The following is a 25,439-nucleotide window of genomic DNA, read 5'->3' as shown; positions in this document are numbered from 1 at the left end:
ACTAGCTACAAACATTACAGCTAGTCATATTGATACTTAACCATTTAGCTTTCTTACAGGATCCCACAGAGTTATCATCACCCCTTAAAGAGCAGGAAGCAGTTTTAAGAAAATGATATCCCCTCTCCCAAAAGTTTTTATTTTCTTAGGGTTTATGGGTAAGTTATTATAGGATTGAGGGAGGAACAATAAAAATTAGACTCAGAATTCATGTTTGGAAAAGAGAAGAAATGGAATAGATAGGTTTAGGATATTAAAGTAGATTAATTTAGCAAACTATCAGCCTTAGATAATTTACACTGATATGGATTCTTATATATTGACACAAATGTAAATAATTTTTATATTCCTAATTAAGAATATTTGTATATTGATACAAATTCAAAACTATAATTGTCATATTGTATACATGTTCCTTCTCTTATTTGAAATAGTTTGTATATTGATACAAATGCAAAATTTTATTTTGTCATACTGTATGTATGTTCTACTTCTGTTTAGGGTATTTTGTATATTGATACATATTAAGGATATTATGATCATATTGCACTATATATTTCTACCTCTATTTAAGATATTTTGTGTATTGTCACAATTTTGAGGTCATTGTCCTTATACTGTACATCTGTTTACAGACTGTTTACCTTGTTAATGTGAAGCCTTAGTCCTTAGGTTATTTAGGTAGATAAGACTTACGGATTAATAGTCATTTATGCTTGCCATTCTGCAGTTATGTTAGCTGTAGAATGTTTTTCCAGGTTTACAGAAGCATATGTCAGATGGATAGGTAATCTTTAAACACTTCATAGACCTAGAGAATATGGAATTTAATGTTTCGATAACTTAGAATTCTATTGACGTGAAACATGATTGCTCCTAGCAACACCAATCTACTCCTGAGAGAATATTGGGTTTCTAAGATACTTTGTTTAGAAGTTTGTCTTCTTCTTTTCACAAAATGGCCTGCTGGGCAAAGAACTGTCTTTGCCTCGACTGCTGACAGTGTGCATCCTGTCCCTTCTGGATGAGCAGGACACAAGGAAAAGAGACTACTGAATCTTGCCAAGACAGGGTAAGATGGTCACTCAAAATTCCTGCTTCTAAAAATAATCTATTAGATCTTCTAGACCTGTAGCCAAAATGGATGCCCCAATGGTGCTGAGAAATTTTAGGTGACTATCCAGGCTGCCAGCTGTCTCTGTCTATTCTCACAATTTTTTGGAATTTGCTTGCTTGTATCTCCCGTTTTCTCAGGTGTTATGTTTCTTATCAGGTCTTCGATTGGGTTGAAGACTAGATAGTTACAATTATAATCATCATAACCATTTCAGAGACTAAAGTTAGATGTTTCAGAATAGGACAGCTATTGGTATATGACATTTACCTATGTTCTGGGCATTTCTGGATTTTAGTATGTGTCTCTTGTTTTATGTTGATTTGCTGGCGGTATTTCTATTTTTTGTTTGGATTATTACCTTTCCCCTCTCCTGGATAATGCATGATAATCATTTCTATTTTATATAGTTTTATATTAGATTAGAAATTTCTTATTTAGACAGAAGGGGAAGATGTAGTGGATATCTGTTCTATGACCCTGAAGTGTAGCCCTAGAGATGTAGCAGGTAACCACTCTACCTGCCTATGATCTTGAAGTACATGCCCCTGGGGTGTGGCCTCTGAGCTACCCTTAAGATGTGAGATGCACATAGGCATCTCTCTTCTCCCCTTCTTAGGCTTGGATGCAGGAACTGACTTGGACATCTGGAACTGCATGAGACTGTGCCCCAGCATTCTAGAACCTGCGACAATTCTGTTAAGTACAGTGAGATTTTGTCCCATAATAAATTTCTTTGCCCTTTAAGCTGATTCTGTAGATTTCTCACATTAATGATTTTTTTCTGTTCTAAGAGGAATCTTTAACTCTTCCAAAGCCTTATCTCCTCACTAAATAGGAGGATAGATTTCGTGTCTATCACTTACTTTATATTCCTGAAATTGGTAGTGGCAGTTCCACATCAGGGCTGCCTTTTGGACTTACTCTATAGGTGCCACTCAGTTTCAGAGGCTTAAGGGAAAGGTGGGGAAACTTCTTCCAGACTGGTAATAGCAGGCAGCATAGTTACTTAAAAAATCAAATAATTTTTAAAAACTCAGCTTCAGTCAGTGATTTTTTATTAATTAAATTTATTCATTTATTATATATCTCAACCACTGTCTCCCCTCCTTCTTCTCCTCCTATTCCTTCCTCTCACCTCCCCTCTATCCTCTTCTCATTCCACTCCTCTATTTCTCTTCAGAAAGGGCATGGTTAGTATTCCCCAATCTTTTCTGTGACTTCACCATTTATCAACTAATTAAGGAAGAAGGAAAATCAGACAAAGGAGAGAGTGATGTGTTTTCAGGTCTAGAAATCTCGAGATTAGCCATGAGAACCTCTCAAACTCTTAATTATATTTTAACTTCATCTCCGTTGCTGCTGTAGGACTACTTGAAGGACTTCTATGAGTTTTAGATTTCAAACGATAATGCTTCAGATAATTAGCAGAAGAATAGAGAAGCTTAACTAACGGCTTGGAAGGATGAAATCTATAGAAAGAAAGAGAAACCTTGAGTGAAATTGCCTTGGGGTCACATTAGTGTTTAATCAACACGTGCCAGTTAATGGTGGAGAGGGAAGCCTGACTGACTTCATGCTCACAGAGACTCTGAATCAGAAGCACATATTTCAGTAGCAGATAATGTTGTAAAAGTCCAATAGCACCTTCCAGGAGTTTCTGTCATTCTGAAATTAGAGACATAGATTATAATATAGTGAAAATTAGTCCTACTCTGGTGAACCTAGAGTAACAGTCCATTAAGTTCAGAATCTGAGCTCTGTAATTGATAATTTAAAAAACTTTAAGCATCTAGATGTGAAATGCCATAAGCCTTATTTTCATTCTAAAAATAAAGCAAAACTCTTTAAAACAGCAAATCAGCTCTGCGCTGCTGTCCCCGAGGGGAGGGAAGAGGGCTCATCACACATTCTTGCATCAGTACCTTTATTGCCCCAGAAATGACAGTGTGCCTCTCAGCCTCACATGCTGATATGCAAATGGCACCTTCCTTAGGGCTCTGCAAGTGTCACTGTGGATTGTTCTGTCACCCTTGAAGACCCCTCTTCTATTCAGACATCACACCAACTAGGGACTGCTTTATCTTTCCTTCTTCGCAAACACATTTTAGTCAAGCATTATACAAAGGAGGAAACATTACAGTCAGCCTTGTGACTGTGTGCTAAAACTGATGATTTGTGCTGTTACTGTGCCTGCTCTTCCCTTCATGGCCTACCTCCCCACAAAAATATGCCCCTAGATGAAGGAACATCTCTTTGCACTAGATGTTTACTTTCTTTTCTGTTTTATGATGTTATAATCCAGTACCTAGCCTGGCATATATTAGACACACAATTAATTTTAGAGACTGAATTAATGTTTGAATGAATGAATGGGTTTATCTTCTTACTTAGCCCCATTATTTCTTACCCAAACCATCATTGCCAACTGTATGGACCCTTTGTGGCACTAGGGTTTTTATCTTCATGTTCTTTGATGCTGGTATCTGCAGATGCCCCACCTGTTGGTGGTGTTCCACACGAACAGTATCCCAGTATCAAGACAACATCACATCATTTCCCTCCTGGCCATCTGCAGAGCTGCAGAACCCACCTCCTTTCTCATTCTCTGTGTCAGTTTGTAAAGCCCAAGACCAAGGTACCAGCAAATTGTGTGTCTGGTTCCTTCATAGGAGATGAAGGTAACTTATCTTCAAACTCTTTGGGAGGGCACTAGTCACATGTAAAAGAGTGTGACATAGTCCTGTGACATAGTCACATTCTACAGGTCTCAGCTCTCATTTGAATGCTTAGGTTTTAACAACTTTACCTTTGGAAAGACCTGTGCAGTCCACAAGATGTGGCATCCGCACAAAGCCACTCCACCTGAAGGTTAGAGGCACAATGGCCTCGAATAGACGGTAAAGAACTCTGGGTGGTAAAGATAAGATGTGGAGTAGTAAAGAAAGTCTGGCACCATTGCTTCTCTTTACCTGCTGGAAACATCCTTCTCCATCACCATTTATGCTTTGGCATGGTGACCCAATCAGAAAGTGAAAACTCATATCATAGGTGTGCAGTCTCAGAAGCAGCTTCTAAGACATGTATACACAAGCAAGAGCTGCGTTAAGAGAGTGTCCCATAGAAAAGGGGAAGGATCAGGTAAGCCTGGCTAGAAAAGGCTTGTATATGTGGAACCTTGGCAGTCTTGGCAAGGGTGAATTTATCTGGATCTGTCAAGTGTTTCCTGAATGCCCTCTGTACCTCAAATCTGTGCTCACCTCAGAATGAGAAGTATCAACTACTACAGGCTTCCCAACTTCTGCATAAGGCAAACCAAGGGGATATTGTGGTCTAAGGGGACTTCTCTGAAAAATAACTGAGCTCCCTGAATTAGGGAATAAAAGCACAGAATATGGCTCCCTCCCTTTCCTAAGTGAACCACACACATAAAATAGGTAGTCCATCTACAACACAAATAATACCTATAATGTAAGGGAGGAGTCACAAACAACTTCCATCTCAAACACAAGAAGTGAGATTCTTCTTCAATAGACTGCTTCAACTAATCTATTTGTCTATCTATTTATATGTCTGCTGTCTCTATCTATCTATCTATCTATCTATCTATCTATCTATCTATCTATCTATCTATCTCTATCTATCTCTATCTATCTATCTATCTATCTATCTATCTATCTCTATCTATCTCTATCTATCTATCTATCTATCTATCTATCTATCTATCTATCTATCTATCTATCTATCTAAGCTCTCTAGGCAGGCTACCAATATTGCTCAAAACAGTGACAGACAAGAGGGCTGCAGCTGATCAGGCAGTCATGTCCAAACTCTTGATACTGCAGAATAGAATCATTTGAAAGGTTCATGCTTGAAATCAATGCAGCTGAGTTACAAAACAGTTTGCTCCTAAAATAAGTGCATACATAAATAAAGCAACTTGTGTTTTAAATATACAAATTTGTATTAGGTAGCAGGCTGGACGTGCTTATTGGAGCTTGTCCTAGAATGTAGAATTCTAGAATGCTTACCTTTATCTCTTCCTTTAAGTCCTGTGGCCCATGCATCACCCATGTTACTGGGAGCTTCAAGTAGAAGATTCAATCCTTCCTGGTAGAACACCTTTGATACTGTGACAGTGAGTGTTTGTGGTTGTAAAATCCAGATGGTCACTTTGTGCTTTGGAGTTCTGGAATTCCAGGGTCACTTCCTATGTGTGCATGCTTTATAACTTTAATTCTTTTTCTACATATGACTCTTTTGTGAAGTAAAATGCTTTGGTATTTACCGAGGCAACTTCTGCAGTTGTTTTATTTATTCAAGGGAAATAGGGCAGAGTATCTATGTATTTCACCCACTCAATTCCTGGATTATTGCCCCATTACAAGAAAGGAGATGCCATGTGTGGAAGTGGAAGCAAACTACGTTAGTGGCCTCAGCAGAATGAGCCCCTGGGAGTCTATGAATTATCACCAAGAGGAACGCCCCAGGGAAGGCAGAGTTCTCTGCTGGAGTACAGGCTGTTTCTCACTGCTTTAATTTTGAACCAGGGCATTAGCTTTGACATTTCTCTGTTGATAGGTATTTTTTCTGGATAGTCTTTGGGGATTTCAAAGTAGGCTAAAAGGCTTTTTGAAGGATGGAGAAATGAAGCTTTTATATTTGTTATTTCCATTGCTGCTATTATTGAGAAAATTAGCTCAATACTAGAAGAACAGAACAAACAACACAAGATTACTCTCTGCGGTCTTAAGCAAGACTTCTGACAGTTTGTTGTGCTCTGCTTAACTCCAAAAGAGAAAAAAAAAACATTCTTACTTCTTCAAATAATAATATCCACAATTAGCTAGGAGAGAAAATTAAGAACAGAAGCTTTTATGAAAATGCTTGATGTTAAACATCAGTTAACTATATGCTTTTATCTAGCGAAGAAGATCTTGAAATAGCAGCATTTACAACTAACTCTTAATACTGGTTTTTATAAATGAAAGCAAATTCTCAAATAAGTTCCTTAAAAATTCAGTAGAGACTGCTGGAGTATATTATGGAAATCCAACATGGTAATGATCAGGCGTGTTCAGCCTTAGCCTCAGCAAAGTGAATTCCACCAACACTTGAAAATGATAAAGGCATCTATGAATCAAAATGTCTACGAATTTTCCTAGATAGCTTCATATATTATATAAGCAAATTAGGTATACCAATCATTTCCAAATCTATCAAAAATAAATTATCCCTTCTTATAAAGGACAAAATTCCAATCTGTAACTACATCTTTCTTCTTCTCAGATAATAAATTGTGTAATCATAATTGTCAGAGACTAATAAGAGAAATACTTTCCTTTGCTGTCTTATTGTTTAATCACAAAAAGACTGCATGAGTTCATGGAAGGACTATTTCGGAGGGGACATACCTATAATCCATTGGGGACCGTAGAGAGTAATCTTGTATTGTTTGTTCTGTTCTCTTGGAATTGAGCTAAATGCATACATGGATATGCTCATCTCATTTTGACAAATTAGTCTTATATTTGTCAAATTCTCCCAATTTCTATGAATACTTCTTTTATTAAATTTTTTTCTCCCCCTGGAGGACAGTTTTATTGGCAAGTCAAGGGAAGAGCTGGAGTAAATGTATCACCCCAGCCACGCCCCTCCCCAGGGGAGTCTCAGGATCCGCTCAGATGGCCTTGGGGGTGGGTAGGTTGTAGTGGGTTTCCTGTCCCTCCAGCAGGAATCTCCTGCTCCAGCCTCTACTTGATGTCCATGAGCAGCTGATACTCCTGGTTCTGGCGCTCGGTGTCAGCACACACATCGCTCAGCTGGGCTTCGATGCTGCTAATCACACCCTGGATCTGTGACAGCTGGGCTGCATAGCGGGCCTCTGTCTCTCTCAGCATGCCTTCCAGAGGGGCTTTCATGCTGAGCTGGGACTGCAGCTCAATCTCAAGACCCTGGAGGGTACATCGAAGGTCGGTGACTTCCGTCTTGCTCTTCTGGAGCTGTTCAGTGTAGCCAGCCACCTCCCTGTTCAGCTCCTCGGTCCGAGTGGTGAACCAGACTTCAGCATCCTTCCGGTTCTTCTCAGCCATGACCTCATATTGACTTCTCATGTCACTCAGGATCTTCTTGGCTAGGTCGATGCCTGGAGCAGAATCCACCTCCACACTGACCTGGCCACCCACCTGGCTCCTCTGGGCACTAATTTCCTCCTCATGGTTCTTCTTCAGGTAGGCCAGCTCCTCCTTCAGCCTCTCAACCTGCATCTCCAGGTCAGTCCTGCCCAAGGTCAGGTCAGCCAGCACCCGGCGCAGGCCATTGATGTCGGCTTTCACACTCTGAAGCAAGACCTGCTCTGTCTCAAACTTGGTCCGGAAGTCGTCTGCAGCCAGGTGGGCATTATCAATCTGTAGGACAATCCTGGCGTTTTCGATGGTGGCACCAAGAATCTTGTCACTCAAGTCCTCGATGGTCTTGTAGTAGTGGCTATAATCGCAGGAGGGTCCGGGCCCTTGCTTCTGATACCAGTCACGGATCTTCACCTCCAGCTCGCCGTTGGCCTGCTCCAGGGCGCACACTTTGTCCAAGTAGGAGGCCAGGCGGTCATTGAGGTTCTGCATGGTGATCTTCTCGTTGCCAGCCAGCAGCCCATCGGACACAGCCAGAGTCCCACCAAAACTTCCGCCGTAGCCTCCGCCATAGCTCCCGGAGGACGAGGACACGATGCCGGCGGAGGACACGGACACACCGCGGCCACCTGACCCCCCGTGGATGCTGGGGGCACGGAAAGCACCTCCTGACACAAAGCGCACCGAGCGCCGCCCAGGCCCCCAAGGACGAGATGGCTGAGGACTGGGATAGCTATAGGAAGTCATGGTGAGGAGGAAGACTGGAGCGAAGAGACAAGGGACACGGGCCTGAGAGCAACTGACCGCAGGAGGAGAAAATTTTATTTTTGATGATAGTAACAAACAAATTCTGGTACCTCATTGAGATTTCTAGTATAATAATATGCTGTCCCAATATTGCAGCCATTTTCTTTTCTCTGTCCATTTTCTGGACAGGCAGTGTGACTTTATAGAAAGCATTTAAGAAAGTTATTGCTTTTGTCCAGTCTTACAATCTCAGCCTTTTGATTAAAATGTCTACTCTAGTCATAGTTAATGTTATTATGAGTATAGCTGGATTTTCATGCACTGTTTTGAGGAATTTCTCATTAGCTAAATTTATTTTTAAATTTCTCTATAAAAATTACAAATATATATATATATATATAGAGAGAGAGAGCTTTTATTTTTTTGTTGACTTTTGCAATGAGTATGACTTATTTACTTATTCCTTTTTTATTTTATATACCACATTGAACATATGTTAGTTTTTTTAATTTATTGTTTGATAGCTTCACATATGTCTATAACATATTTTGAGCATGTCATTCCCATTATTATCTGTTCCCTTTGCATGTCTGTGTTTTTTTTTTCCTCTCAGCCTATTGGGTTTAGTTAGAATTCCTCAAATAAGTATGGGATGCAGCCCTACTTCCTGGAGCATGGGGAGTATGCTGCTGAAGAAAGGAGACTTTCACTACCTAGCAGCCTCTAACTACTCATAATTCCTTAGCTAGGGGTTGGGCACAAGGTCCTCTCCCTGTTCTCAGCTGAATGTCTTCACCTTGTACAGACTTGTGAAGGTCGATAAGCTCCTGTGAGCTCATGGTGCAAAGGCATGTCCTTCCCAGGAGACAGTGTTTCACAGCACTTAGTCCTCTAGGTCATATGATTTTCCCATGCTGTCTTAGTGATTTCCCTTGAGCTTTGGGGATGGTGAAGATGTCTCATTTAGGGCTGATTGATGAACATCACTTATTTTGAGCTCATTGACCAGTTATGAGTCTCTGTTAATATCTATTCACTGTGAACAGAAACTCCTCTGTGGGGCTTTTACCCACCACCCCCACAGTTCCCCAGAGTTTTCTTGAGCGTGAGCAGATAGAAGGATTTATTGCGGAGAATATCGCGGAGATAAACAGATAGAAAATAAAGGATAGCCTCGAGAGGGCCTGGAACCTTTTCCAACGGGCCCCCGACTGTCTCTGCCCCAGGGTTTTTATAGAGACGCCAAGGGGTGGAGCAAAAGACCTCCTCCCCCAGCACAGCCAAGTGCAGACCATCCCAGACACCTGCACTCAGGCCCGTGGTCCTAATCATACTCTATGCAGACCTGCTGGGTAAAGCCACGAGGAACCGGAGAATGGGCTCCCACACTCCTCTGACCAAGGAAGGCTAGGAGCAGCACTAATCCATGGTTATAAACGTAACTATTTAGAGGACAATTTGGTAATATGTCTATCTAGCAAAGTAACAGCTGTCATTTTCCCTATAGAGCCTATGTCCTCCCCATCTATGGACTGTTGAGCAGGCTTTTAATAGCAATGTGAATTTCCTCCCAAAGAACATCCTGTATTCAAATTGCAAAATAATCACTAATTGGTTAGTGCTGATATAGTCACACCACAATTGCTCCAGCAGGCACATATTGCCTGGCAGGCTGGAACTGCAGCACATAAAGTCCATGGCAAGGTAAGATCATGGATGACTTTCCTCTATAGTGGCCTCTGTTACTGGTCTGAGGTGGTTCAGCGATTCACCAGTGTGACCATTAATACAGTTAACAAAGAAGAGGATTTTATTCAGATACTGGGGCCAGCACTATAAAATTTCTCTCAAGCACAGCAATTTTACACTGTTAAATATAAAGGTAAGCATCAGCATAATGTTAGCCGTCACAGCCTCCACAGCATTTTCTCTCACTATGAAAGCACCAATCAGGGCCAAATCTTTCATCTCAATTACAACTTCCTTTGTCTATGTTCTACAGCCAAAGTACCTTCAGCAATAGGATTGTACTTAGTTTTTGAGGGCAACTAGCCTATAATGTTTGGGATATCTTTAGGGCCACCCTGAAAAACAAATCATAGGAATTATCTAATTTTTTTCATTGACATGTTCATTTAACTACCCGTTATAATTGTTTTTCCTCTTTTGTTCTTTTATTTTATTATCTGGCTAAATTCTAACATAGGACAAATCACTGTAGAGTAGAAAAGTTATTTCACTTATCTGTAGCAACTTGGAAATACTGTTACTGTGTTAAAAAGAATTATCAAATGTTATAGTTCTATTCACACACAGGACAATGTCATTTGAGATGTGGGTGGGGGTTGGGGATTTTGCTCAGTGGTAGAGCACTTGCCTAGCAAGTGCAAGGCCCTGGATTCAGTCCTCAGCTCTGAAAAAAAAAAGATGTGGGTGATTTAAAGTGTCATTTTTAACCACACTTGACTGGCCACACATGAAACATGGTCCCTACTCTCTTCTCTCCACTTCACTGTTAGAGTAAGAAGATTAGTCTGGGATCACTGTAAAGGAATGCTGATACTAAAGAACATGGTGCACCAATTTAAAGCCAATAGAAAAGACAATGGGCTTGATAATTTGAATGTCAATGTAGATGGAAATTTAGATACCCTTTTATATTCTAAGGAGGCAAAGGTAAGATCAATATCATACTACAATGGTCAAGTTTCAGCACAAAATTTGAAACATCCTCAACATGCAAAGTCAAATAGTAGGTGAAGTAAATGGCTTCTATTTATAAAGCTCTTTAAGCATACACTAAAAATACCTTCAGAGTAATAACACAAGCGTAGCAACAACTAAGTAACCTGACAGTGCAAAAACTAGAAATAGAGAAGGCAATGGAGAGCTGATGGGAATCCCTTCAAGTATCTTCTCTAATATGGAACTTTGTGCAAGGTCGTCGCTCAAAGGGCTCATTTTAAGGGAGCAGTTAAATAAGTTCTAGCGATGAATCATACAGTGTGGGGAACATGTTAACAGTAATGTATATTTCAAAGTGGCTAAAAAGTAGGCTGTACTATAGATACTACAAGGAACAATGCAACATCAAAGATAGATTAATTATTCCTATTTAATTATTCCACAATTTACCATAGCTTGATATTGTGCCCCATAAATATATAAAATGACTATTTGACAATTAGAATAAAATTTATTTAAAAATTTCAAATGCCTGCCATAATAGTTTCTTTATCATTGTATTTTCATGATGAATAATTGAACACTGTAATTAGTAGTCTCACCAGATTGCAGACCATGAGGGAAGAGGAAGATATGTTTCTACAAGGATCATTCTTTCTCATTTTTTCTTGATATTCAAATTCAGGAATACTCCTGCTGTTTATACTTCAATAAAGATTAAGCTTTTGGGTCTTCTTAGGCAGTTATAGTCTCTATAATGAGCAAATACTTATTTGCCATGTATATGGACACATATAACAAAATCTTATATAAGGGTCCCTCACAAACACAAATACACTGAAGATGCTACATTGCTTTCAGAGAGAATCCTATAAATACTCAAAAAGACAAAATACAATAGCCTGTGAGGTCCCTTTCCAAGAATATATGATATTTTCAATGTCTAAGAATAAAATCAGAAAGTCAAAAGTGATGCTTACTTTTACTATTTGTTTATTGTTATTGCAATAAATATCGTTTAAAATGGGGAAATTTTTCAACATACCAATTACATCTCTTTAAAGTTGACTTTCCACTCCCAAAGACATATATGGGGTAGAGTTCCCTAAGGGAGATGGTGTGTCAGAGTGTTGCATACGGGTTTCAGGAGAACTACTAACTCAGGACATACTGTCCGTGGCTTGATTTGCCCATCTTATGCAGTTCAGGTGAAGCTGAAGAATGCAGTCCATGTGAGAATCATGAATTAGTATTTTATAATGATTTTTTTTATTATTTTCATTTAAACTCATAAAAGAAATACAGCTTGATCATTTTCAGCTTTGTGAATTTTGGGCATGGACATATACTTACGACTCTAATGGAAAGACACAAGGAATTTTTTTTGGTATTGCTGGTTTGATTATACAGTGGGTAAATTTTTTTCCTTTTTATCTTAGTATATATATATATATATATATATATATATATATTGTGTGTGTGTGTGTGTGTGTGTGTGTGTGTGTGTGTGTGTGTGTGTGTTTTCAGTGTGACTATACACTTTCTGGGAAAATAGAATAATTACTTACTAAGAAAAATGTATGTCTTAATCTAAGAAAAAATGTATGTCTTAATCTTAAGTGTCTGTTGGTCTATTATCTTATGAACTAAGGCAACTGCATTTGGAAATGTCATTTTGGTTAAGGATGCTGAGGTTAAGGGATGTTTTTGGTTCTTGGGTGGGTCCAGAGTAATTTTCCAGATTCTTGTAATAGAAAGGCCAAATCAGAGACGGTGATGAGAAGATGGTGGCACTGGAGACAGAGTAGTGACTCCGAGGACAGGAGCAAACGCAAGAGTGAGGAGCCCCATTCCTCAGGATACAGACAGCCCCTCAAAGCTCAAAAACACAACATGAAACAAAACCAGAAAACATCAACAATAAAACATACACCTCCCCCTGAACTTTCAGATATCTTGATATTAGCCCACTGAAACTCCTGAGCTCATGAGCAGTAATATAATAAAATTGTGTTTTTAAACTATTTTGTCTATAATATTCTCTTACAGTGGCAGCAGAAAACTGACACAGAATTGAAGTCTGAGTCTCAGGTACACTGTATCCCTGGAGGAATCTCCCTAACTCAGCTGAGTGCTTTCTTGCAGCACAGTTGATATTTGACAATTAATAAAGTGGTGATGTCTAATAGTTTACATTGCTTAATCAAAGGACGTTGTGATGGACCTGGATGACAATTTCTCTCTCATCTCTGTAAAGGCCATCAGTAGGTGTGGTCTTAAGACTAATTAGCTAGAAGAAGAAAAATGTGGTCTTTGTGAGACAGGGCTCTCCTTAGTTCCTGATGGTGCCTCCTACTGTGGGGGTGCTCATTACTCTAAATATCTCATCATCCCCACCATTCTTGACTGTCAAAAAAAAAAAATCAATCCTGCCCCACCCACATCATTCCTCCTTTTCTCTCTCTAAGGTATAAGTCCCTGTGTTGGAAGTTCAGAATAGGTGCTACAGTAGGGCAGACTCTGATATGACTTTCTTCACTGAGCAGGAAGCAGTAATTTTGAGATCCAGTCTGAGTAAGCCTGACCGCATCACCTGATTCTAGGAAGCAAATCCTCTGAATCAGGTCTTTATCATAAACATGTGAGGGGCTATGTTGACTCTCATCTTCATTGCTTTTGTAAGTTGAGAAACTTTTGTGAGGAAAATGATTACAGTTATTCTCTGTGCACATAATGTGAGCTAGGCAGAATTGGAGGACATTGAAAGCATTCACACGTCTGTTAGTGTAGTTCAGCACCAGAGCTCATGCAGAGCAAGCTCTAAGGTCCCAGTCTGATATCTAGATAGCACTTGCCCAAATCATGTACATCATAAAGGAGTATGCAACGTCCCATCTAACTGTACAGCAAATATTGTTATGCATATCTTCTCTACACAAATTAATTTTATAGGCTTTTTAAAATATATTTTTGATTCTGTGATTTTTATGTGATATCCTTTACTATTTGAATCTTGTACATTTTCGTTTATGAGACTCATCTAAAATAATGCTCTATATTCTCTAGCAAAACCAAATAAAACCCAATAATCATCCAAGCAATAGCTTCCAATGCCCAAGGAAGTTTACAGTGTTTTCTTCTTTATTGCTTAATGAAATTATGACAAACCTGAGATTTGAGAGAGCTATTCTTTGAGCACCTAACCAATATAGGAAACAAGAACCAGAATTAATCACAAAGGACAAGAAACAAGCCCAAAGAAAAGAATGGAACTTTCTCCAGCATAATTTTATTTTGTAAAAGTTCAGATTCTTCCCCTCCTCCCTCCCCCTCCCTCTGTTCTCTAAAAATAGTGCATGAAGCTGGGAAGAGAACAGCATTGCTTATTGTCCATAACCATACATTCTTTTTTCCTTTAATAGAATAATGTAGTTGTTATTATAAATTGCTATGCTTAATTGCAATTTCAAATAACTAGAAATAACTGCAACATAATCTGACATTAAATGAAGAGTTATTGTGTAAGTAAGCATGAAAATGGATCAACGGAAGGTGAATTTGATATTTGTGCAACAAATTCATCATTCGATGAACGGCTGTAATGTCTTACTTTCTTGCAAAGCAACAGCTGGTTATTTATTGGATCTTAGAGAGAAGAAGGGTTTCAAGGCACAGTTCACTTTATGCTGGCGAGGTCGGCAGTGGACTACTGCTTACCACAGTATACCTGAGGACGGGAGCCATTGGAAAAGACAATCCTGTAATAGAGGAGATGCTGAGGACAGGAGCCATTGGAAAAGACAATCCTGTAATAGAGGAGATGCTGAGGACGGGAGCCATTGGAAAAGACAATCCTGTAATAGAGGAGATGCTGAGGACGGGAGCCATTGGAAAAGACAATCCTGTAATAGAGGAGATGCTGAGGACAGGAGCCATTGGAAAAGACAATCCCCTAATAGAGTAGATGCTGGTGTGACTGCTACAGATATCAAGCTCCGTTATTGTTGAAGTACTGGCACAGTCAGGTGTGAATGCCTATAGCCGCCACATTAGGGAGGCAGAGGCAGAAAGACTGTCATTAGTTCCAGCAGGGCCAGGGCTACATCATGAGACTTTGTCTCAAAAGAGAAGAAAAAAATCAAAACAGAAACAAGGAGAAAATACCCACCTTATGTATGTGGTGAAATAATGACATATGAGGTAAAGTAATGTGAACACTGGAGTGGCTTGGGACAGATGAAAGGCAGCATGATGAAATAAACCTAATCAAAGCGTTAGGTAACTCAAAATTGCACTTCTTCAATTGTTTCTAGATTGTGAAAAGGAAAAGTAATTTGGAATTTTTCAATTATCTTAGGAAAGAAAAATCATGCCCTTTGTTTGCTGAAATGAAACCCTGTTCAATCATGTGTATTACCATGTTCTAAACCAAAGCAAGTAAAAAACCAAGTATGGGAAGCCTCCATTCAAATTTTTGGTTAGAGAAATCCAAGAGAGTCCTAAAATAATACAGTACATTGCTGTTGCCAGTGGTTACTCCTCAGCGGTTGAGGGAAGTTCCTTATGCTAGAGACACTGCATGCACACTTAGGATACAGGACTTGGATGATTCAAGCTGGGTCTAACCTGAAAACCTCCTTCCCTGAAGACTAGCTTTCATAGTACCATAAGGTGCCTATACAAGCTGCCAAGGGAGGGAAGCAATTGATAGTTATATCCAGCTAGGACACCTTGGAACCTCAGACCAGTATGGCAAAATAGCCCTAAATGTGCAACAGTGGCTTCATGAAGAAAGTCCTAGAGAATGTAAAGAATACCTCAGCATAGTAAAAGATATATACAGGATATATATATATATATATATATATATATATATATATATATATGTATATATATATATCCACAGCCCAAATCACCTTAAATAGAGAAAAGCTTGAAGAGTCCCACAGAGAACAAGACAGGATCCACAATTGTTGTATCAGGTGTGGGTTCACACAGCCCATGGAAAAAAGTCACAGAGGCATTCTAAGGATGAGTTTTTTTAGCCTTTTTAGCTGCAGGAGGGTCAGCATTTGGTGAACTGACTCACCATAGTTTAGCAAAGGGTCTTTTTTATTGTTGTCCAATTCACACCTTCAGCAAGTCAATTTCCATATAACAAAACCTCTGATCTAAGCTCCCCAAAGAGACAATGCCAATGCAAATTCTCAATTAAAAGGCATCTTGGTTGAGTACTCCCACAATCAAGTTTTGCATAGGCTTTGAACCCTCAGGAAACTCTCAGATAAGATTTACATACTTTAAAGAGAAGATACCAGACACAAAATGTAACAATCACAGAAGACAGATACTAAGACTCTAGAAACAAACCAGCTACAGAATTCTACAGGAACTTCCCTAATACACAAGCATGTTTAACACTGTACTCAAAGCACAAGCTGAAGGGTTCGCTACATGCCCCCATGGTCGGGCGTGTTTGCATATGCCCGGCGGACACTTCCGCCTAGCCAGTTCCAGGTCAGGATAGCCATTTCTGGGTCAGGGCGTCTCGAGTGACCAGGAATGTAGGCATGCAACATAGCCATGTGATCTATGCGCTTGCATGGAGTAGTGATGTCGACCTGTGCACATCCAGCCTTTAAAACCCGGTGCCATGTTCCCGGTTCTCCTTCTTCTCCATACACATGTCTCTTCCACAGGCCTGTGCACTCTCTGTCCCTTTATCTTTAATAAAACTCTTATTAGCGGATTCTGTCGTGTTCCGTGACATTTCCTTGCAGGGTAAGAGCACAGCGTCGCCAATTAACTAACACAAGCTATAGCAGCATTAAGGCAAGAGAAGGGAATTACAGGGATATTTATAGGGAATGGAGAAGTCAAACTATCCCTATTTGTAGATGATATGATATTATACATTAGGGATCCCAGAAATTATATCAGAAAACTTCTAGAAATGATAAACCAATTCAGCAATGTGGCAGGATAAATAATAAATGTTCACAAATCAATAGTTCTTCTATTTATCGAAAACAAATATAAGATCATGGACACACTCCCGTTTACAATAGCCTCAAAGAAAATACTCAGGAGTAAACCAAATAAGTGAAGTATTTGTACAATGAAAACATTACATCACTGAAGAAAGAGTTAGAGAAGACACTAGAAAAATCAAAAGATATACCATGCTTATGGATCAGTAGAATTAACATTATGAAAAAAATCCTTCTAAAATATATTTACAGATTCAATACAATCCCAACCAAAATTTCTATTTCCTTCTTTGCAGAAACAGAACAAATAAACAGCCCTATAATTCATATGGAATCACCAAGACCTCAGTTAGCCAATAACCCTGAGCAAAAAGATAATTCCAGGTCTTAAGCTATATTATAGGACCATAGTAGTAAAAACAATATGATATTGGCACAAAAAGGACAATGTAACAAAATTGAGAACCCAAACATGAATACATGTAATATCAGCCACCTAATATTTGACAGAGATGACAAAACATATGCTGGGAAAAAAGAAAGCATCTTCAACAAATGTTGCTCTGAAAACTAGATATCAACATGCAGAAGAAAGAAATTAGACCTGTATCTATCACCTTGCACAAAAACTAATTTCAAATGGACCAAAGACCTAAGCCTGAAACCTGAGACAGTGAAACTGCTAAAAGAAAGCATGGGTAGTACCTTAAATGATATTGATGTGGGAAAACACTTCCTGAATAGGAGTCCTTTTGCCCAAGAACTAATGCCAACAATTGACAAGTGAGACTTCATGAAACCAAAAGGCTTCTGCAAAGCTAAAGAATAATCAACCAGGTGAAAAGGAAGCCTGCAGAATGGCAAAGAATCTTGGCCTGCTACGCATCTGACAGAAGACTGCTATTCAGAATACACAAGGAACTCAGAAACAAAGCGACCAAAACAATAACAACAACAAGAAAAAAAACCCCAAAATCCTTCAAACAATGGGCCTGGAATCTGAAAAGAATTCTTGAAAGAAGATAAAACCAAATGCTAAGAAATGTATCAAAAGATGTTAATCATCCCTAATAATTAGGGAACTGCATGCCAAAACATCTTTGAGATTCTGTTACCCAGTAGGAATTGAACAAAGATCAAATGGAACAACCAACAAAAAAATGTTGGATGGGAAACAGAAAAACTACCCTCATTCACTGTTGGTGGGATTGCAAACTGGTGCAGTCACTATGTAAACCAGTGTGGAGAATTCCCAAAAAGCTAAAAGCAAATCTGCCATATGACCCAGCTCAACCACTCCTGAGCAAATGACCAAAAGATTTGACATCCCACTGAACAGATATTTGCTTATCCATGTTTATCACTGTTCTATTCATGATAGCTATGGAGTGGAAATGACCTAAATTTTCTTCAACTGACAGAGATAATGGATAATGAAAGTGTGGTGTACATGCAATATGTAATGCTATGCAGCTGTAAAGAAAAGTGAAACCATGCACTTCTTAGGTAGATAGATTGAATTACAGAGGATCATATTGATGAGGTAACTCAGACCCAGAAAGACAAACATCATATCTAGTTAAAACCTAGTTAACTACTCAGTGCTAGTGAAATCATGGTTATTTGAGGATAATCTATAACCACTAACTTAATAAACTAGCATAATACTTAACAACACTCCCTTATTAGAAGCTCATAGCTCCAAATCTTCATATGTGAGTATCAGAACTAACTATAGAAGCCAGGAAAGTAAAATGGGAACATTGCCAAGACGGTGGTATCATGGGTCAATAAAGAGGAGATTAGCAGGATACAGGTGACCTGACCAGGGAATTGGAAAGTGAGAGGGTGAGTAAGGTAAACACAGGAGAAGGTAGGAGGAAAGTAAGGGGAATAGCAGGATACAAGTGATCTGATAGAGGAAATAAGTAAAAGGTGCTCTTCAGGGAAGGGAGAAGGTAAATGCAGAAGAGGGAAGGAGGTAGATAAACATGACAATAAAGACATTTGAAAATTCCCCCAAGGAATCATAATATTAAATACCTCCCCAAATCCTGTAATTCATGTAACTCCATATATGTATTTATATATGTAAGTATTAACATATGTAGTTTGAATGAGCATTTTTCATCTGGACTAGCAGTTCTCCCCCTAATAACCACCTCACAGGAACCCCAAAATCAGACAAGAAAAGTCCTTTTTTCAGTTGTTGGCCAATAAAGCTTAAGAGACACCTCAAACATATTGCTATTGCCTTGGTTTGTTCCCCCAGAGGTGGAAGGCAAGTCTTTGCTGAAAACACCCTGCACTTCAGAAACAGATGCCAGGGACGCCTGAGCTGAAACTGACATGGGTGGCCCTTCTATGAAGATTAGCTTTCATGGTGCCAGAAGGGTCCATGCATGCTCCCAAAGGAGGGAGGCAACCAAGAGTCCTACCCAGTTAAGATACCTATGAACCGCCGGGCGGTGGTGGCGCACGCCTTTAATCCCAGCACTCGGGAGGCAGAGCCAGGCGGATCTCTGTGAGTTCGAGGCCAGCCTGGGCTACCAAGTGAGTTCCAGGAAAAGGTGCAAAGCTACACAGAGAAACCCTGTCTCGAAAAACCAAAAAAAAAAAAAAAAAAAAAAAAAGATACCTATGAACCACAATGACAGTCAGCATGGCCTGGTACCCTAAGAGTTTAGTAGTTGCATACATACCTTGGTGCTAAAAGAACAGCTCTCTCCCTGGGCTTAAAATCCACTTAATAAGAGAGAGACCATGCCTCGTATTGAAAACCTAGTTAACTACTCAGTGCTAGTGAAATCATGGTTATTGGAGGATAATCTATAACCACTAACTTACTAAACCAACGTGATGCCTAAGAACACTCTACAAATATTTATTCTTATACCTACAGATAAATATAGTATTCACTCCACATCAAGGAAATTTCTCCTTGGAAACACAGTGATATTATTATAGAGAATCACAACCAAAGAAATTTCAGAGTCACTGAGCCCAGTCTCTACAGATACATCAACAATGTTCTCCCACACCTAAGACTCGTGGTGCATCGTAGATGAGGGGGACAGAAAGACTGTAAGAGCCAAAAGATCAGGAAGTTTTCTGTGAGATTATGTATCCTAGTAATATCAGGACCAATGCCCATTGAGTCTCGCTAGCATGACTGCTCCAATGTGAGCTGAACGAGGATGACATCAATGAACATGCCAAACAGGATAGACAGAAGCCCACTGGGCCTCAAGGCTACACAAGGATCTATAAGCAACTATGGAAGGATGGAAGTGGGAGAGGTTGTCTTCCCCAGGGAAGAGCACACCAATTTTTTTGTCCAGTGCCAAGTAGTCAGCCCTGAAAACACACAAACATGGCATTGTATTGACTGAACAAGTTATAGTTAATATATGTCTATATGTATGCATTCAATAACAATTAGTTGAAAAAGAAGAGGTTATGAATTTGAAGGAAAGCAGGGGGAGATACATGGGAGTGTTTGGATAGAGGAAAGAAAAGGGAAAATATAATTCAATTATCTCAAAAATTAAAAAAAAGAGTAAAATAAGAAAATCAATGTCACTTTGCTATACAAGCATAATTTCTTACTATATTCTAAAATATAATTTTAAGTAACAGAAAGGACTTTGTGTGTGTGTGCTAGAACAATTTTTGAGCTGGGTTGAAGTGGCACACACCTTTAATCCCAGTACTTGGGAGACAGAGGCAGGTGGATTTCTGTGAGTTCATTGCCAGCCTGGTCTACAAAGCAAGCTCCAGTACAGCCAGGGCTCCATAGAAAAACCCTCTTTTGTAAAAAAAAAAAAAAAAAAAAAAAAAAAAAAAAAAAAAAAAATCAAAAAAACAAAACAAAATTGAAGATATGAAGGTTTTACTTACAATTTTTTCATTCAGAAAGACACCTGGCAATAGTTTTTACTAAATTGATTCTGCATATATAATTCTGCATATATACACAACAGGGCCAAAGTAATATTCTTCAGTAAGTGATACATGAAATTGATTGCTATGGACAACTTACTATCTAGAGGCCCGGAGAGATAACTGGGAAGTTAAGAATACTCGTGACAGTCCTGAGAACTGGTGTTCAGACACCAGCACCTGCAGCAGGTGCCTTGCCTAAGGTTGTAAGTTCAGCTTCAAGGTATAGCATCCTCTTCTGACCTTGGTGGGCACTTGTGTCCATAAACTCCTACAGACACACAGACACCCACGCACATACAGACGCAACACAAAAATCTTAAAGCAGAAGCTCAGTGCCCAATGTGTCTTGAATTGGAGGTGTTTTTACTGAAAGTTCACTAAAAGCCTTCTGTGGTTTTGTTCCAGTATAACATTAATGGGCATCACAGGATGCAAATTGTAATGAAGAGATTGCCATCCAACTTCTAGCTGTAGTGTTACCAGGCTCTTGGATTGTCTAATGACGGCTTCCTTCAGCCTTTAAGAATAAAGATAAAAGAAATGGTCATTCTTCTCATCTTTGGGAATTTTATTTCATTAGCGTGTGGGGGACACAAACTGATCACACCTGTTAATTTATACACCAGTGTTTCAGTAGTTGTCTGTTATTACCCCCCATATGAATGATTTAAAGATGTAAAGGAATAATGATGTAAGTAAAATATTGTAAAGAAGACTGAGAATAAATAGATGTCATTTTTGGCTACTTTTCCCTTATAAAACATAAAGCAGGAACTTGGTATTGACTAAGTACAGCTCAAAATCAGTGCAAAATAAAACTTTACTTGACATTCTTCTACACATACACATATGTATAAAAAGTTTATTCAATATACATCATTATCAAAAGAACTATGGATTTGATTATCACATATACAGTGGCATTATGATGAAGCAGATATTGTATGTGTCTTTTTTGTATATGTGTATTGTATATTTATACAATCTTTATCACATAAAAGTTGTAATGAAGCTATATTTTCTTTTGGAGTTATCTAAAAATATGCCCAAAGACTGTGATAATCTGGTAACAATCAAGGCCAGTGACAGAACTTACAGAGCACAGGGGTAGCATTGCAATCACAGATCCACCCCTGCTGAGAAACCACTCCCACCATACAAACTCTTATTTTTTTTCTCAAACGAGAAAGTCACTTCTATAAGGACCATTGCTTGCCAACACTTGAACTCCCCATGTGTTCTCTCTGCTATTAATCAATATGTATTGTGCTGCACATGCTATACCTTAAACACCTACTTACATCTACACATCATCTACTCAATTTTTTAGTTTTTGTCAGAAAAAATAAAGTATGTCCTTATGGTCAGCTTTTTTTCTAAGTACATAATATCTGATAGTTAGGAAAGTTTGAGTGCACATTTATTGATGTCTGAATGAATATATTATTTATTTAGTATTTCTTATATAACCCTGCAAATGAAATTTACAAGTTATGTGTTATAGTGGCCTGTATCCCTTCTAGGACCAGTACTTTATTTTTAAAAATGCATGTGCTGTAGTGGGATCTGGGTAGCACTCTTCCTCTTTCTTTAAAATTCTACAAAACAGAATAAACCCATGATGTAGACAGCAATGCAGAATGCCCTTCAGGGGAACTTGTGAAGCTTGAAAACAGGTAATTCTGCGTATGTGGAGGAGTTCCCATGGAAGAAGTTTGAGAAGAGGAGAATGCTTACATGGGAAGAGTTGCTGGGAGTTTCCAGCATGCTACTTACAACAGCTTGGGCTGTGAAGCCGAATACCTTGCTCTTTCCTGGACTTAGCCAACCAGAGCTTTCAGATAAACACTAAGCCAATGAACGGGAAGGCTGGAACAAGTCACAGAGAAGTGGTCCCAAAGACTGGCAGCCACTCTAAAGGGGAGCTCACCAACACCTAGAAGATAAGATCCTCATCTATCAAAACTGTCCCTGGGCTGTTGAATGGTTATTGTAAACATCCAGAAAATACCCATTGTGGCCAAATGTTATGGAAGTGGAAAAAAAAAAACTTAACAAGAATAAACACCTATCAAACAGCATTGGTAAGGGCAATAGAATCACTGCAAGTAGCATATTTGGAGAAAAATATTAATATGCCCAAAATCTATTGGAAAATTTAAAAATATAGACACATATGATCTTTTTGTGATACACAGAGTCTCCAAATGGATGTTCTATGATCTCTCTAAAATCTCAGAGACTAATTAGACTGTTTTATGCCAAAGGATACTTTGCAGATGTAATTAAGTTTCTAATTGCATTTCATAAGTCTATCCATGTGGACAAAATCTGATCTCAGGACTCTTGAAAGGTAGAGTGTTCTCTTCAAGTCTTGGAGATGAATTTCAGTGACTGCTTTGAATGTGAGATGGATTTATAGAACACACTAGAAGGAAGACTCTAGAGGCAGAGACGAGACTTGGCTTAAGGTCAATCAGGAATATATATACATATATAAATATATTCCTGTTGCTGAGACCTAGTATACTATCAGACTCACATTTAGGAATACATTAAGAATAGTTTAACAGTGTATTGTTAGTTTTAAAGCAATTAAATTTGCTTTGATTGATAAAGCAGAGAAAAATTTAACTTCTATATCATGTCAATAATAAACTCTAACATGTTTATACAATATTTTATTACCTAGACTTATTCAAAACTGACCATTATAGCATTTCAAATGTTAAACTTTTATTTATTTATTCATTCATTCCTTTAATTAATTGTTAATTAACTTATTCATTCATCAGGACATAGTCTTGCTATGTAGTGCTAACTGGCCCAGAATCCCAGGGATAAGCTGGTAGTGTTTGAAATGGCTATACTATTCCTTGCTCAGGCTCACACGTGCTGGGATTACAGCAGTGTGCCACCACACTGAACTCTGTAGCACTTCAAAATAATATCTAACTCTACATTCTTCTGTTCCCAATAAATAATTGTAGCATCTTTTGGATGCTCTTTTTGAATTATTCTCTCCATTTCTCTCCTATGAAGGCTACTTTCAGGCCTGGTTCTTTCAGACATCTAAAGTATTATGATGAGCCAAAGCACACTCTCCTATACTCTTTCTTGATTTACTTTTCATCATTAACCCCACTGAATGTCACTCCAAGGCTTTTAAAATCACAATGCTTTCTTCTTAATAAAACTAGTCAGATATTTCTTGATACCTTTGAACAATACTCATGTTTTTAGTTTTTTGTTTTGTTTTCTGAGACAGGGTTTCTCCGTGTAATTTTGTGGCCTGTCCAGGTACTCACTCTGTAGACCAGGATAGCCTCAAACTCACAGAGATCCACCTGGCTCTGCCTCCCGAGTGCTGAGATTAAAGGCGTGCGTCATCGCTGTCTGGCAATACTCATATTTTTATGTCTGCAGTCTTCAAGCTTTTTAAATGGTTTCTGATGCCCTTCTAAGATCATCTAATATTTCTTTTCCAAGCTATCTGTTCCAAACTGTAATGCAGTTAACAAAAGTCCACTGAATTCACCTTTGATTAATAACATGTCAACTTAAATCATAACATGATTTATGCACAAGATGCCTTCCTGCTTCCTAGCTAACTTTCTTCTTTTCCCCAAATGCATTTTGTATTCCAGATTATCCAATAAATTATTCCATAAATATTTTATATAAATATATTTTTATTCTATTGTCAAGTTTCAGTGACTCTTGAATAAATTATTAACATAAACTTGGGTATTTGGGCCCAAACTTTCATACTTGTTTCAGAAAGCACAATTTTTTTGACAGGGAATTTAAGATATTTATGTTATTAAATATTTATGGAGTAGAATAAAAATGAATTAATTGTTGATGAAATGAAGTAGGAATGACATTTTTCCATTAAATCATCAATTCTTTATGAAGCTTGGAAAGCTCTGTTGATAACTGACATAATGTTTATTGACATTTGTCAGAAGACAATGCCAATTATGCCATTGGTCTGTGTCTTCCTATATTCAGGTCAGCACTGGAGAATGGTGGGATAATGCTCAATTTGGTGGAATCAACCCTGTCTCTTATTATACCGTGGGCAAAACGCAGTTCTGATGTCACAAAAGTCCTTTCTCAGCATCTTTTCATCCAGTGATGGCCTCATTTAGCAGTAACTTCCACTTGGAAGAATGATACAGTTACTACATGAATCCAATGTATTACTAACAGTGAAATATCATGAATAGTGTCAGGATACTCTGACTGATTTCTTTAAATTACAAAAGTCTTTACTAATTAAGTATAATAATGAATGTAAAAAACAAACAGAAACCAAAAACTACTCTGAAATCTATTTCGAATCAAATGCACCCCACCCTGTAGATACTGCTTTTCTAGAATTTAAAATTACTCTACTCCTTCAGATTTCAAGAGCAAAATATTAAATTTTGTAAATGATAAGCAACAAATACAAATCAGCCTACATATACACTTAGTCAGACATATATTTCCATATACTTTAATTAAATTAATATAAATCAAATTTTATGGTATTTATTTTGTGCAGTGTCTAGAATTGCTCCTTGTATTCAGTCTCAGTAATGATAACCTATTTTTTTCTCTCCAGAAGTGCTCATCTCCACTGCTTGCTGATGTAAAATATTATTTTAAGATGTGTTACATTTGTTTATGCTGTGGAACATTTGTTTAATGATGCAAAGATGTGTTGCATTCTTTTATGTTGTGTTTGTTTAACTCTGTGAAGCTGTGTTACTTTGCCTGTCTAAAGCACATGATTGGTCTAATAAAGAGCTGAATGGCCAATAGCAAGGCAGGAGAAATGAT

The 25,439-nt window shown here is 38.4% G+C and overlaps 1 protein-coding gene across 1 annotated transcript; it reads right to left on the bottom strand.

Moving 5' to 3' along the window:
* Positions 1 to 6,867: 6,867 nt before the first annotated feature.
* LOC131895833 (keratin, type I cytoskeletal 19-like) lies at positions 6,868 to 7,442 on the bottom strand. Its single transcript, XM_059246370.1, has one exon. The coding sequence runs from the start codon at positions 7,378 to 7,380 to the stop codon at positions 6,868 to 6,870; it is 513 nt and encodes a 170-aa protein (XP_059102353.1). The 5' UTR covers positions 7,381 to 7,442.
* Positions 7,443 to 25,439: the final 17,997 nt, after the last annotated feature.

This window comes from Peromyscus eremicus, chromosome 19, assembly GCF_949786415.1.
Source record: "Peromyscus eremicus chromosome 19, PerEre_H2_v1, whole genome shotgun sequence".
In the NCBI taxonomy this organism is placed as follows: Eukaryota; Metazoa; Chordata; class Mammalia; order Rodentia; family Cricetidae; genus Peromyscus; species Peromyscus eremicus.
The sequence above is the reverse complement of the archived record's forward strand: the minus strand, read 5'-3'. Positions and strand labels throughout refer to the sequence as shown.

Coding starts and splice junctions, on each gene's coding strand:
- LOC131895833 (XM_059246370.1), bottom strand. CDS start 7,380: ATGCAGGTTGAGAGGCTGAAGGAGGAGCTGGCCTACCTGAAGAAGAAC.